General features: G+C 37.9%; 1 protein-coding gene across 5 annotated transcripts in view; it reads right to left on the minus strand.

Annotated features, from left to right (window-relative positions):
• Nucleotides 1-13,669, minus strand: part of SIDT1 (SID1 transmembrane family member 1) — an 89,574-nt gene that overhangs the window by 35,329 nt on the left and 40,576 nt on the right. For all 5 annotated transcript variants that reach the window (XM_068545530.1, XM_068545529.1, XM_068545526.1 and 2 more), the window contains 3 exons: nt 7,419-7,506; nt 5,004-5,075; nt 4,492-4,585 (listed from right to left, as the gene is read on the minus strand). In XM_068545530.1, coding sequence (XP_068401631.1) covers nt 4,492-4,585; nt 5,004-5,075; nt 7,419-7,506 — 254 coding nt within the window. The remainder of the gene's footprint in view (nt 1-4,491; nt 4,586-5,003; nt 5,076-7,418; nt 7,507-13,669) is intronic.

The raw sequence follows: 13,669 nt of genomic DNA on the forward strand, positions 1-13,669 counted from the left end.
AGAGCAGTTACAATTGGGTCTGACTGTTCTAGCTGGCAAATGAGGCTCTAGGGAAGTCCCTTTAAAAAAACAATTTTCGTGATATTAACTAGCAAGCAATTATATGAACTCATAAAAGATGATGTGTTTGGACTGTGTTTGTATTAACAGGCTTTAACCACATTTGCCCTAGGTTTTGGAGCTGATAAAGTTCTTAATTAGAGGAGTTAAATGATTTACAAAGCTAGGGTGAGGCAGGCAGTATCCAGTGAACAAACAAAAAAGAGTAAATGAGACCTATGCTAGATGGATTGAAAAATGGCTATACCTCATCTTGTATCTAGCTCCTTCAATCAAAAGTGGAGTCTGTATCTTTACCTCTTGCAGCTGGACTGGCCTTATCACTTGTTTTGGCCAAGAGAAAGAGGGGGAAGTGATATCATGCCACTTTTGAACCTACATCTTAAGGAAGCCTTGCATTCTTCTGCTATCTCTCTTAGAGATACAATAACTAGGGCTAGGCTGCTGGAGGATGAGAGGCAAAGTACAGCTGAGGCCAGTCTAGAAAAGCCAGCTCTTCTCTGACCTGCCAGTTGATTTCACTCTACGACCACACCCAGCTGAGATCTCTGAGCCTAGTCCAGATTAGCAGAATCATCCAGCTGACCCATAGATTTGTGAGCAAATGTAAATATGTATTGCTGTATGCCATTGGAGTTTTTATGGTTGACTTTTATGCAGCAATAGATAACTAATACGGGAATCAAGGGAAGAATGAGTAATCAGGATCATGTAGTTTGAACTGAACATCTGGCAGGGTGACTGAGAGGAAGGAATAAGAGACATGTATGCAGGGCTTCCCTGGTGGCACAGTGGTTAAGTATCTGCCTGCCAATGCAGGGGACACGGGTTTGAGCCCTGGTCTGCGAAGATCCCACGTGCCGTGGAGCAACTAAGCCCGTGCGCCACAACTACTGAGCCTGCGCTCTAGAGCCCGTGAGCCACAACTACTGAAGCCCACGCGCCTAGAGCCTGTGCTCCACAACAAGAGAAGCCACCGCAATGAGAAGCACGCGAACCGCAACAGAGTAGCCCCTGCCTGCCGCAGCTAGAGAAAGCCCCTGCGCAGCAACAAAGACCCAACACAGCCAAAAATAAATTAATAAAATAAATAAATAAAATGAAGTGATATAGATCTAATATAATTAAAGAAAAAAAAGAGACATGTATGCAGTGCTTGACCCAGGGGGTCATTGCAGGGGCTCCATAAATACTTGCTAAATGAATTGGAGCTGGGGGGTGGGAGGGGAATGGAGTTTAGGGTTGAGCCAAAAAACATAAAAACAAAAAAACATAAAAAACAAAAAATAGCATAAAACCACTTTGAATTCTTAGCTCCCTGAGGACAGGAGCCATGTCTCTAATCATTGTCTTCATCCAGATCTCATAGCATGTACTGCGAACCCCGCATGTATTAGTAATAAAGAACAGGGGCTCAACAAGCAATTGGCATTCTGCTCCAGGACTGGCTGGCTTCACTTGGTTTTGTAGAAAACTTTGTTATTTCTGCTTAGTTCAATGAAGGAAGAGTTCTATTAGCATTTTCTCTCAGTTTATTCCCCTATTTAGATGCCAAGTAGTTCTTATGTCTCCAGATTTCTATTTTCAGTTTGCCTATATTTGGAAAGAATCTATGCTTGTGCAGTTGGCAGTAGCAAAGTAATCTGGCAGCCAGAGGTTTCAACAGAGCCTTAGGCCACAACTTTCAAAAACTGTGCTCGCTTCAGCAGGCTGAATAACAACTTTAGAGAGATTGACATCCAGCTCTTAATTTTTGTCTGTTTGTACGCTGGTTATGTCTGCTAGGTAACTAAAGAGGTGAAACCTATTTTCTAAAATCTAAAACATCAGCGGTAGAGACAGCCTTCCTAAGAGAGGCAGAAAAGATGAACTTCTTTTCCCATGATGCTGTAACTCACCTGAGTCAAAATTGGCAGCTTTTCGGACCCCTTTTCAATCAAATTCATGCTGGGGTTCCAGGCTTTTGACCTGGTTTCCTTGATTAGGACTGCCCTCCTTCACATGCCTTGACCACTCCAGACCCATCTTGTCTGGGCTGCTTAAGCTAAGGCTCTGGAGCCAGGCTGCCTGGGTTCAAGCCCAGGCAGTGAATTCTTGGTCAAACTGCTTAACCTCTGAATGCCTCAGTTTCCTGAACTGTCAAATAATGATAATACTACTACTTGTTGTGGGGCTTTAGATGAGATAGTCTACTCAGAGTGCCTGGCAAAGAGTAAGTACTTGTTCAGTGTTAGTGATTATGATCTGATAAATTAATGAGCTGATAACCAGTTAATGTATGTATACTTTCCAGGTATAATATTTGCCTGTAGACTGGAGTTTTTGTTTTTAATTTTTTATTTGAAAATAATTTCATATTTATAGAGAAGCTGTAAGAATAAGAATAGAATATAGAATACCCATGTATCGTTACCTAGATTCACTTATTGTTAGCATATTACTCCCTTTGCTTTCTCATTCTGTCTCTGGGTGCATATGTGTGTTTTCATATACATGTATACGTAAAAACATTTTCTGAACCATTTGAAAGTAAGTTGCATATGTCATGAACTTTTATGCCTAAATATTTCCAAAGAATAAGGATACTCTCTTCCATAACCACAGTGTAGTTGTCAACTTCAGCACATTTAACATTGATATGATAATCTTACCTAATCTGCTATCTGTTTTACAGTTTTGTCAATTGACCCAATAATGTCCTTTATAGCATATTTTTCTTCTAGTAAAAGAACCAGTCTGAGATCAAATATTGTCTTTAGTGGTCACATATCTTTAGTCTCCCTCAATCTGGAACATTTCCATAGCTATTTTTTGTCTTTTGTGATACATTTTAATAGAATGTTCATCATTTTGAGTTTGTCTAATTTTTTCCTCAGGATTATATTAAAAATGTGCATTTCTGGCGGGAATACTGCATAAGTGATGCTATTTCCTTCTCAGGGTGTCACATCTGGAGGCACACAGTGTCCATCTTTCCCTTGGTCATATTAATTTTTATCACCCTGTCAATAGTCTAATTTCTCCGCTGTATAGTTACTACTTTTTCCATTACAACTACTAAGGGATTTGTGGGGATGCACTTAAGGTCATGCAAATATGTTGATCCTCATCAGATTTTCCTGCTAGTTTTAGCATTCATTGATGATTCTTAACCTGATCTATGCAAAATGATGATTTTCCAATTCCAGCACTCTCTCCTTATTTACCAGTCAGTGTTTGGTGTTCTGCTGTAGGCAAGAGTCCTCCCTCCTAGGTCAGTATTTGCTAATGGGTCCTGTCCCTAATGTGTATCTATTTTAGTAATTTTGTTGAGTTTATTAAATGTATATCTGTAAGTATTTTGCTCTTTCTTTCCCTCCTTCCTTCCTCCCTCCTTTTCTCCCTTCCTTTCTTCCCTTACTGATATGGATTCATGAAGTTGTGTTTTTCTCAATGATTTATAATTCACTATTCTCCTTAATAGTTTTGGTGCTCAAATTGTCCCAGATATGGTCAGTGGGTTTTTGAAGTCAGTTTCTCAATTGCAAAGCTTCATAAAAGTCACAGAAGGGAGTTATTTTTTGAGTCAGAGGTAGGCCTGTATCACTGAGACAGTTGTATCACTGTGGTAGCCATGAGGTTTTTCTACAGATGAGGCTAATCTTGCCCAATAATCTGAAAACTCTATACTGGCTTTGTTTTCTTTACATGCTCAAGAGGAGAGAGAACATTTGTTTATTGTACCTCCTGCCATTCCTTTGTAGTTGTTTTACAGAGACCACGACAAGCTATGGAATTCTCAAGGTTCAGGCCTGCTCTGAGATACAAGGAAAGACTGGTGCTCTTTTCACTGGGGGCTCCAAACTCTTGGGAAGGGAAATTTCCAAATTACAGCATGATTATCTCCTTTTTTTCTCTCGAGGAACATTTTACTGTAAAATTGATGCTACAACAGTAAGAAAGTACCTGGTAATGTAGTGTCAAAGCATATTTATTACTCCTGCTACTTATTATATCTCAATATTTATTTTAGGTATTAATTGTACTTTTTGATGGAATGTTTAAAGCTGTTTCTAAATCTCTATGTTAGGTAGAACTCATTTCCTACATTCCATAGGATCTACATTGAGTCTTTTCTGGTCTAAAAATTACCCAAGCTATCTTTCTGTTGAAGTTTCATTAACTATGAAAATAGCTAACACTATCAGCACTTACTCTGTGCAGGACATTGATGTAAACACTGCAGTTATACTGGTCTATGAGGTAAATTATTATCTCATTTTACAGATGAAGAAACTTAAGCACAGAAAGTTTAAGTAACTTGCTCAAGATCACACAGTTAGTGGCTAAGGTAGATTCGAATCCAGTTAATATGGCTCTAAAATCTAATGTGCTAATCACTAAGCAGAGACAGGTGAAGGGGGTTGACATTTCTTGAAACTCTTGACATACCTGATATAATGAACAAATGCAACAAGCAGGCATCCCAAGTAGAAGGAGAAGAAGATGAGGAAACTGAGAAGAATGGATTTCACATAAACAGATCCTGAGGGAAGAGAAACAGCTTTGGTCAGGATGTCCTCAAGAGAAGAGAGGACCATGTTTGGGACAGGACAGCTTCATGGGCCCATCTGCATCACACTCATTCTTAAATCCTAAGATAATTCCACGCAAAGCAGCAAAGCTATTGGAGGTCACCCAGACATCGTCCATAAATGGCTGCCTTTCACAGTGATGACTTCCTCAGGGAAGCTGGGAAGGGACATCCTGTATACAACTTCATAATTGACTTCCCTTTCTTTCTGCAAAGGGGTTAACAAAATGCTTTGATTCTCTCTTTTATCTCTAAGGTAAACATTAGTTTTCTTATGATGTTTCTCTGGAAGGATGACATTACCATTGAATGACATGACTGCCTTCCTGACATAGGAATCTCTCCACTGACTCTTAGTAACAGGACTGACCTTTAATGGAAGGAACAATGGTCACTTTAAGGTTCTTTGCACGTTGTAGATTCCAGGTCTGGTTCTCCTTTTCTGGTAAAAAAGAACAAAGCACAATGGATCAGATACTAGGTTCCTGGCCTCTGATATGAACAGTTGTTTAAAAACTGTCCAGAATTAACTCTGGTTGCTGAATTTTCTTTTAGCAAGAACTACGTGAAAACCTTCAAACTGTCTAATACTTTTTTTGGTTAAAACTTTCAACTTGGCCTTTGTTTGGGTGCATTTTGGTAGCACTAAGTGACTCAAATGAGAATGCAGCCTCCTTTCTTGAATGAAGAAGGCTTGACCCTTCTCCTGATATCATATGGCTCAATATGCCACAGACATCTGAAGAAAACAGCTGCAAAAATAGAGAGCTACTACATTTTTTGGTCTGCATTGTTCTTTTTCTTTTTTGTTTTAAACATCTTTATTGGAGTATAATTGCTTTACAATGTTGTGTTAGTTTCTGCTGTATAACAGAGTGAATCAGCTATACGTATACATATATCCCCATATCCCCTCCCTCTTGTGCCTCCCTTCCACCCTCCCTATCCCACCCCTCTAGGTGGTCACAAAGCACCGAGCTGATCTCCCTGTGCTGTGGAGCTGCTTCTGACTAGCTATCTATTTTACATTTGGTAGTATATATATGTCAGTGCTACTCTCTCACTTCATCCCAGCTTACCCTTCCCCCTCCCCGTGTCCTCAAGTCCATTCTCTATGTCTGTGTCTTTATTCCTGTCCTGCCCCTAGGTTCATCAGAACCATTGTTTTGGTTTTTTTTATAGTCCACATATATGTGTTAGCATACAGTATTTGTTTTTCTCTTTCTGACTTACTTCACTCTGTATGACAGACTCTAGGTCCATCCACCTCATTACAAATAGCTCAGTTTCGTTCCTTTTTATGGCTGAGTAATATTCCACTGTATATGTGTGCTGCATCTTCTTTATCCATTCATCTGTCGATGGACACTTAGGTTGCTTCCATGTCCTGGCTATTGTAAATAGTGCTGCAATGAACATTGTGGTACATGTCTCTTTTTGAATTATGGTTTTCTCAGGGTATATGCCCAGTAGTGGGATTGCTGGGTCATATGGTAGTTCTATTTTTAGTTTTTTAAGGAACCTCCATACTGTTCTCCATAGTGGCTGTATCAGTTTACATTCCCACCTAATGAAACTTAAAAGTTTTTGCACAGCAAAGGAAACCATAAACAAGACAAAAAGACAACACTCAGAATGGGAGAAAATATTTGCAAATGAAGCAACTGACAAAGAATTAATCTCCAAAATATATAAGCAGCTCATGCAGCTCAATATCAAAAAAACAAACACCCCAATCCAAAAATGGGCAGAAGACCTAAAAAGACATTTCTCCAAAGAAGATATACAGATTGCCAACAAACATGTGAAAGGATGCTCAACATCACTAATCATTAGAGAAATGCAAATCAAACTACAATGAGCTATCACCTCACATTGGTCAGAATGACCATCATCAAAAAATCTACAAACAATAAATGCTGGAGAGGGTATGGAGAAAAGGGAACCCTCTTGCACTGGTGGTTTGCATTTTTCTAGGCAGTGAGAATTTGTTTTTATCTTATATGGCCATCAAAGGACTTATAGTTTGCCAAGAACATTGGACATTGGCAAAACTCTAGAGCTATGTAATTAAGAGATTAAAGAATATATTAGAAGAAAATTCACCTAAATACTGAGGGAACGATGTTACACTCAACAGTAAACACTTTTCATGTTGATCACATATGGCCTATCAGCTGCTGGGGGGGTCTGTGTTTTCAATCAACAGCCTATTCCATTCCCGTGGTAGTTAGTGGGTAGTTGCCCATAACCACTTGTACTATGCCTAAGAGCTGACATAACCCCTGCCATTGGGATAAGTTGCCCTACTTTGCTTACTTACTGTCTTGAAAGGTACAATTTTGGCAATGGGAATTGAGAACTCTGAATTTTCCTTGGGGAAATGATGACTACTGATAAATATAAGTGGCTCCATTACTGCTCGCTACCAAAATGATCTTTGAAAATGGACCTCGATCTGCTGTATAAGATCATTACTTCACAGTAGTAAATATTTGTTGAGTAAAGGGCCAACTGAGGGAGTACAAGGCTTTGAAAAGATTCAGGCACTAAATGGCATTTTGTAGTAACAATAATATCTTGAGATTTATTATTTTCTTCCCTTTATTTTTTTCTCACGTATGTCTCAGACTGCCTTGCCAAGCCACTGCTGATGACCCTCACTTAGTGGGAACTAGAGATCGTTGGAAGGGGCCAGAAGGGGCCAAAATGAGCTTTTGGCTTCCTTTCCATTCCATTCTGTTAGGTTTTTCTAAGTAGACAAACACTCCTCACTGTTGCTTACCCTGGATGAAGAAAGATCCTCCACAGGCATAATCTTCAGGCTTTATCACAAACACCACATAGAACTGCTCACCTGGAAAATCCTTCTTCTGCACAAGACATAAAGATAGTGAGAAGAAGGGAGAAAGTCCATAATGGTGGGGGCAAAAAGAAAGAGGAAAGAGAAGAAAAGTAAAGTTCACCTCTGCTCCCTAACTCCTTAGAAAGGACTCTCACATTCCCATGATCTACTCCAGGTTATCCATAATAAAATAATTGTTATATCCAAGAAATTATGTAAATAGACTGTTTTGATTTCAATCTGTCCGGTGCCCACTTGAGTGCCTAGAATTGTAATAGATCCCATATAAAATATATGTCAACAGTCTATGTTTAATAATTCATACTTGTATATTAAATTCTTTAATAAACTTTATTTTTTAGGGCAGTTTTAGCTTCAGTATATTAAGTTTTTATTATTTTAAAATTTAATGATAAATGACTTTCCTAAAAGTCACACAGTCAGCAGTTAAATAAACAATTTAGGTTAGGGAAGCAAAGACTCAAGTCAGGAGACCTGAGCTACAGTCCTGGCTTTGACTTTCTCTAAGTGGGCTTCTCTGTGTCCCAGTTTCTTATCCGTGAATGAAGCATGGTTGACAAGATAATCTTTAAGGTCCAGTATATTTATACAACTCTGAATTTTTTTATTTTCCCCAAATTTCTGATATTATGTTTAACCCACTGAGAAAATGGCCCAATAGTGAATCATGGGTCCAAAAGAGAAGTAATAACTTATCGCCAAACATATTGAAAGTAGGAATGTACTGATATGATTTGTACTTCATTAATTTAGTGTCCGGATGATGTAAAGTCTGAGTTTCCTACTATGGTTATTTTTCTGTCTTTTTAAATTTGGGACCACATGATGCTGATGTGCTAAGGAAAAAAAAAATACTAAAAACAAGAGCAGATATTTGAGATATCGAATCTGAGACATTAAAAATAAAAGCCTGACTAATAGAAGTTTTTTGGTCTGATACCTCAATTATAATTAACCTCTCCTCATTCATGGCCTGCTATTCAATAAACAGTATCTCCTTACCTAGAGAACAGATCAAATTGCAGGTACCCCAAGTAAGTACCACTCTAAAGCCAGGGACAGAATCTTTTTGAAAATATGCTGACATGATGTGTGTACATTTTTGCTATAAAATTACCATTGAAATAATAATTTAATTATAATACCAAAAGGGCAAACTTCTGCACAAATGTGGTTCATATTCCTTTGAACCTATCCATTCTGTCCAGAATTGAAGTTATTTTTTGGTTACAATATGTTTTTTTTCAATCGAAGGATAGTTGATTTAAAATATTGTTTTTTTTTTTTTTTTTAATGTCTGAAACATTTATATTAACATATTTCCATACATATTTCCATACAAATACAAATATAAGATTTTTAGAAATTTCATGTAATGTCTGAAACATTTATATTAACATATTTCCATACAAATAACCCAATGAAAGTTTAGTATTAGTTGTTTTGTTTGTTTTTTTATACTGCAGGTTCTTATTAGGCATCAATTTTATACACATCAGTGTATACATGTCAATCCCAATCGCCCAATTCAGCACACCACCATCCCCACCTCACCGCAGTTTTCCCCCCTTGGTGTCCATATGTCCATTGTCTACATCTGTGTCTCAACTTCTGCCCTGCAAACTGGCTCATCTGTACCATTTTTCTAGGTTCCACATACATGCATTAATATACGATATTTGTTTTTCTCTTTCTGACTTACTTCACTCTGTATGACAGACTCTAGATCCATCCACGTCTCAACAAATGACTCAATTTCGTTCCTTTTTATGGCTGAGTAATATTCCATTGTATATATGTACCACAACTTCTTTATCCACTCGTCTGTTGATGGGCATTTAGGTTGCTTCCATGACCTGGCTATTGTAAATAGTGCTGCAATGAACATTCGGGTGCATGCGTCTTTTTGAATTACGGTTTTCTCTGGGTATATGCCCAGTAGTGGGATTGCTGGGTCATATGGTAATTCTATTTTTAGTTTTTTAAGGAACCTCCATATTGTTCTCCATAGTGGCTGTATCAATTTACATTCCCACCAACAGTGCAAGAGGGTTCCCTTTTCTCCACACCCTCTCCAGCATTTGTTGTTTGTAGATTTTCTGATGATGCCCATTCTAACAGGAGTGAGGTGATACCTCATTGTAGTTTTGATTTGCATTTCTCTAATAATTAGTGATGTTGAGCATCTTTTCATGTGCTTTGTGGCCGTCTGTATGTCTTCTTTGGAGAAATGTCTATTTAGGTCTTCTGCCCATTTTTGGATTGGGGTGTTTGTTTCTTTGATATTGAGCTGAATGAGCTGTTTATATATTTTGGAGATTAATCCTTTGTCCGTTGATTCATTTGCAAATATTTTCTCCCATTCTGAGGGTTGTCTTTTCGTCTTGTTTATGGTTTCCTTTGCTGTGCAAAAGCTTTGAAGTTTCATTAGGTCCCACTTGTTTATTTTTGTTTTTATTTCCATTACTCTAGGAGGTGGATCAAAAAAGATCTTGCTGTGATTTATGTCAAAGAGTGTTCTTCCTATGTTTTCCTCTAAGAGTTTTATAGTGTCCAGTCTTATATTTAGGTCTCTAATCCATTTTGAGTTTATTTTTGTGTATGGTGTTAGGGAGTATTCTAATTTCATTCTTTTACATGTAGCTGTCCAGTTTTCCCAGCACCACTTATTGAAGAGACTGTCTTTTCTCCATTGTATATCTTTGCCTCCTTTGTCATAGATTAGTTGACCATAGGTGCGTGGGTTAATCTCTGGGCTTTCTATCTTGTTCCATTGATCTATGTTTCTGTTTTTGTGCCAGTACCATATTGTCTTGATTACTGTAGCTTTGTAGTAGAGTCTGAAGTCAGGGAGTCTGATTCCTCCAGCTCCATTTTTTTGCCTCAAGACTGCTTTGGCTATTCGGGGTCTTTTGTGTCTCCATACAAATTTTAAGATGATTTGTTCTAGCTCCGTAAAAAATGCCATTGGTAATTTGATAGGGATTGCATTGAATCTGTAGATTGCTTTGGGTAGTATACTCATTTTCACAATGTTGATTCTTCCAAGCCAAGAACATGGTATATCTCTCCATCTGTTGGTGTCATCTTTAATTTCTTTCATCAGTGTCTTATAGTTTTCTGCATACAGGTCTTTTGTCTCCCTAGGTAGGTTTATTCCTAGGTATTTTATTCTTTTTGTTGCAATGGTAAATGGGAGTGTTTCCATAATTTCTCTTTCAGATTTTTCATAATTAGCGTATAGGAATGCAAGAGATTTCTGTGCATTAATTTTGTATCCTGCAACTTTACCATATTCATTAATTAGCTCTAGCAGTTTTCTGGTGGCAGTTTTAGGATTCTCTATGTATAGTATCATGTCATCCGCAAACAGTGACAGTTTTACTTCTTCTTTTCCAATTTGTATTCCTTTTATTTCTTTTTCTTCTCTGATTGCCGTGGCTAGGACTTCCAGAACTATGTTGAATAATAGTGGTGAGAGTGGACATCCTTGTCTCGTTCCTGATCTTAGAGGAAATGCTTTCAGTTTTTCACCATTGAGAATGATGTTTGCTGTGGGTTTGTCATATATGGCCTTTATTATGTTGAGGTAGGTTCCCTCTATGCCCACTTTCTGGAGAGTTTTTATCAGAAATGGGTGTTGAATTTTGTCAAAAGCTTTTTCTGCATCTATTGAGATGATCATATGGTTTTTATTCTTCAATTTGTTAATATGGTGTATCACATTGATTGATTTGCGTATATTGAAGAATCCTTGCATCCCTGGGATAAATCCCACTTGATCGTGGTGTATGATCCTTTTAATGTGTTGTTGGATTCTGTTTGCTAGTATTTTGTTGAGGATTTTTGCATCTATATTCATCAGTGATATTGGTCTGTAATTTTCTTTTTTTGTAGTGTCTTTGTCTGGTTTTGGTATCAGGGTGATGGTGGCCTCATAGAATGAGTTTGGGAGTGTTCCTTCCTCTGCAATTTTTTGGAAGAGTTTGAGAAGGATGGGTGTTAGCTCTTCTCTAAATGTTTGATAGAATTCACCTGTGAAGCCATCTGGTCCTGGACTTTTGTTTTTTGGAAGATTTTTAATCACAGTTTCAATTTCATTACTTGTGATTGGTCTGTTCATATTTTCTGTTTCTTCCTGATTCAGTCTTGGAAGGTTATACCTTTCTAAGAATTTGTCCATTTCTTCCAGGTTGTCCATTTTATTGGCATAAAGTTGCTTGTAGTAGTCTCTTAGGATGCTTTGTATTTCTGTGGTGTCTGTTGTAACTTCTCCTTTTTCATTTCTGATTTTATTGATTTGAGTCCTCTCCCTCTTTTTCTTGATGAGTCTGGCTAATGGCTTATCAATTTTGTTTATCTTCTCAAAGAACCAACTTTTAGTTTTATTGATCTTTGCTATTGTTTTCTTTGTTTCTATTTCATTTATTTCTGCTCTGATCTTTATGATTTCTTTCCTTCTGCTAACTTTGGGTTTTGTTTGTTCTTCTTTCTCTAGTTTCTTTAGGTGTAAGGTTAGATTGTTTACTTGAGATTTTTCTTGTTTCTTTAGGTAGGCTTGTATAGCTATAAACTTCCCTCTTAGAACCGCTTTTGCTGCATCCCATAGGTTTTGGGTCGTCGTGTTTTCATTGTCATTTGTCTCTAGGTATTTTTTGATTTCCTCTTTGATTTCTTCAGTGATCTCTTGGTTATTTAGTAACGTATTGTTTAGCCTCCATGTGTTTGTCTTTTTTACGTTTTTTTTTTTTTTTTTTTTTTAATTTATTTATTTATTTATTTTTGGGTGTGTTGGGTCTTCGTTTCTGTGCGAGGGCTTTCTCCAGTTCCAGCGAGCGGGGTCCACTCTTCATCGCGGTGCGCGGGCCTCTCACTGTCGCGGCCTCTCTTGCTGCAGAGCACGGGCTCCAGACGCACAGGCTCAGTAGTCGTGGCTCACGGGCCTAGCCGCTCTGCGGCATGTGGGATCTTCCCAGACCAGGGCTTGAACCCGTGTCCCATGCATTGGCAGGCAGACTCTCAACCACTGCACCACCAGGGAAGCCCTTTTTTACGTTTTTTTCCCTGTAATTCATTTCTAATCTCATAGAGTTGTGGTCAGAAAAGATGCTTGATATGATTTCAATTTTCTTAAATTTACTGAGGCTTGATTTGTGACCCAAGATGTGATCTATCCTGGAGAATGTTCCGTGCACACTTGAGAAGAACGTATAATCTGCTGTTTTTGGATGGAATGTCCTATATATATCAATTAAATCTATCTGGTCTGTTGTGTCATTTAAAGCTTCTGTTTCCTTATTTATTTTCATTTTGGATGATCTGTCCATTGGTGTAAGTGAAGTGTTAAAGTCCCCCACTATGATTGTGTTACTGTCGATTTCCTCTTTTATAGCTGTTAGCAGTTGCCTTATGTATTGAGGTGCTCCTATGTTGGGTGCATATATATTTATAATTGTTATATCTTCTTCTTGGATTGATCCCTGGATCATTATGTAGTGTCCTTCCTTGTCTCTTGTAACATTCTTTATTTTAAAGTCTATTTTATCTGATATGAGTATAGCTACTCCAGCTTTCTTTTGATTTCCATTTGCATGGAATATCTTTTTCCATCCCCTCACTTTCAGTCTGTATGTGTCCCTAGGTCTAAAGTGGGTCTCTTGTAGACAGCATATATATGGATCTTGTTTTTGTATCCATTCAGCCAGTCTATGTCTTTTGGTTGGGGCATTTAAACCATTCACGTTTAAGGTAATTATCGATATGTATGTTCCTGTGACCATTTTCTTAATTGTTTTGGGTTTGTTTTTGTAGGTCCTTTTCTTCTCTTGTGTTTCCCACTTAGAGAAGTTCCTTTAGCATTTGTTGTAGAGCTGGTTTGGTGGTGCTGAATTCTCTTAGCTTTTGCTTGTCTGTAAAGCTTTTGATTTCTCCATCAAATCTAAATGAGATCCTTGCCGGGTAGAGTAATCTTGGTTGTAGGTTCTTCCCTTTCATCACTTTAAGTATATCATGCCACTCCCTTCTGGCTTGCAGAGTTTCTGCTGAGAAATCAGCTGTTAACCTTATGGGAGTTCCCTTGTATGTTATTTGTCGTTTTTCCCTTGCTGCTTTCAATAATTTTTCTTTGTCTTTAATTTTTGCCACTTTGATTACTATGTGTCTCGGCGTGT

This window comes from Eschrichtius robustus, chromosome 6 (genome assembly GCF_028021215.1).
Source record: "Eschrichtius robustus isolate mEscRob2 chromosome 6, mEscRob2.pri, whole genome shotgun sequence".
Classification (NCBI taxonomy): Eukaryota; Metazoa; Chordata; class Mammalia; order Artiodactyla; family Eschrichtiidae; genus Eschrichtius; species Eschrichtius robustus.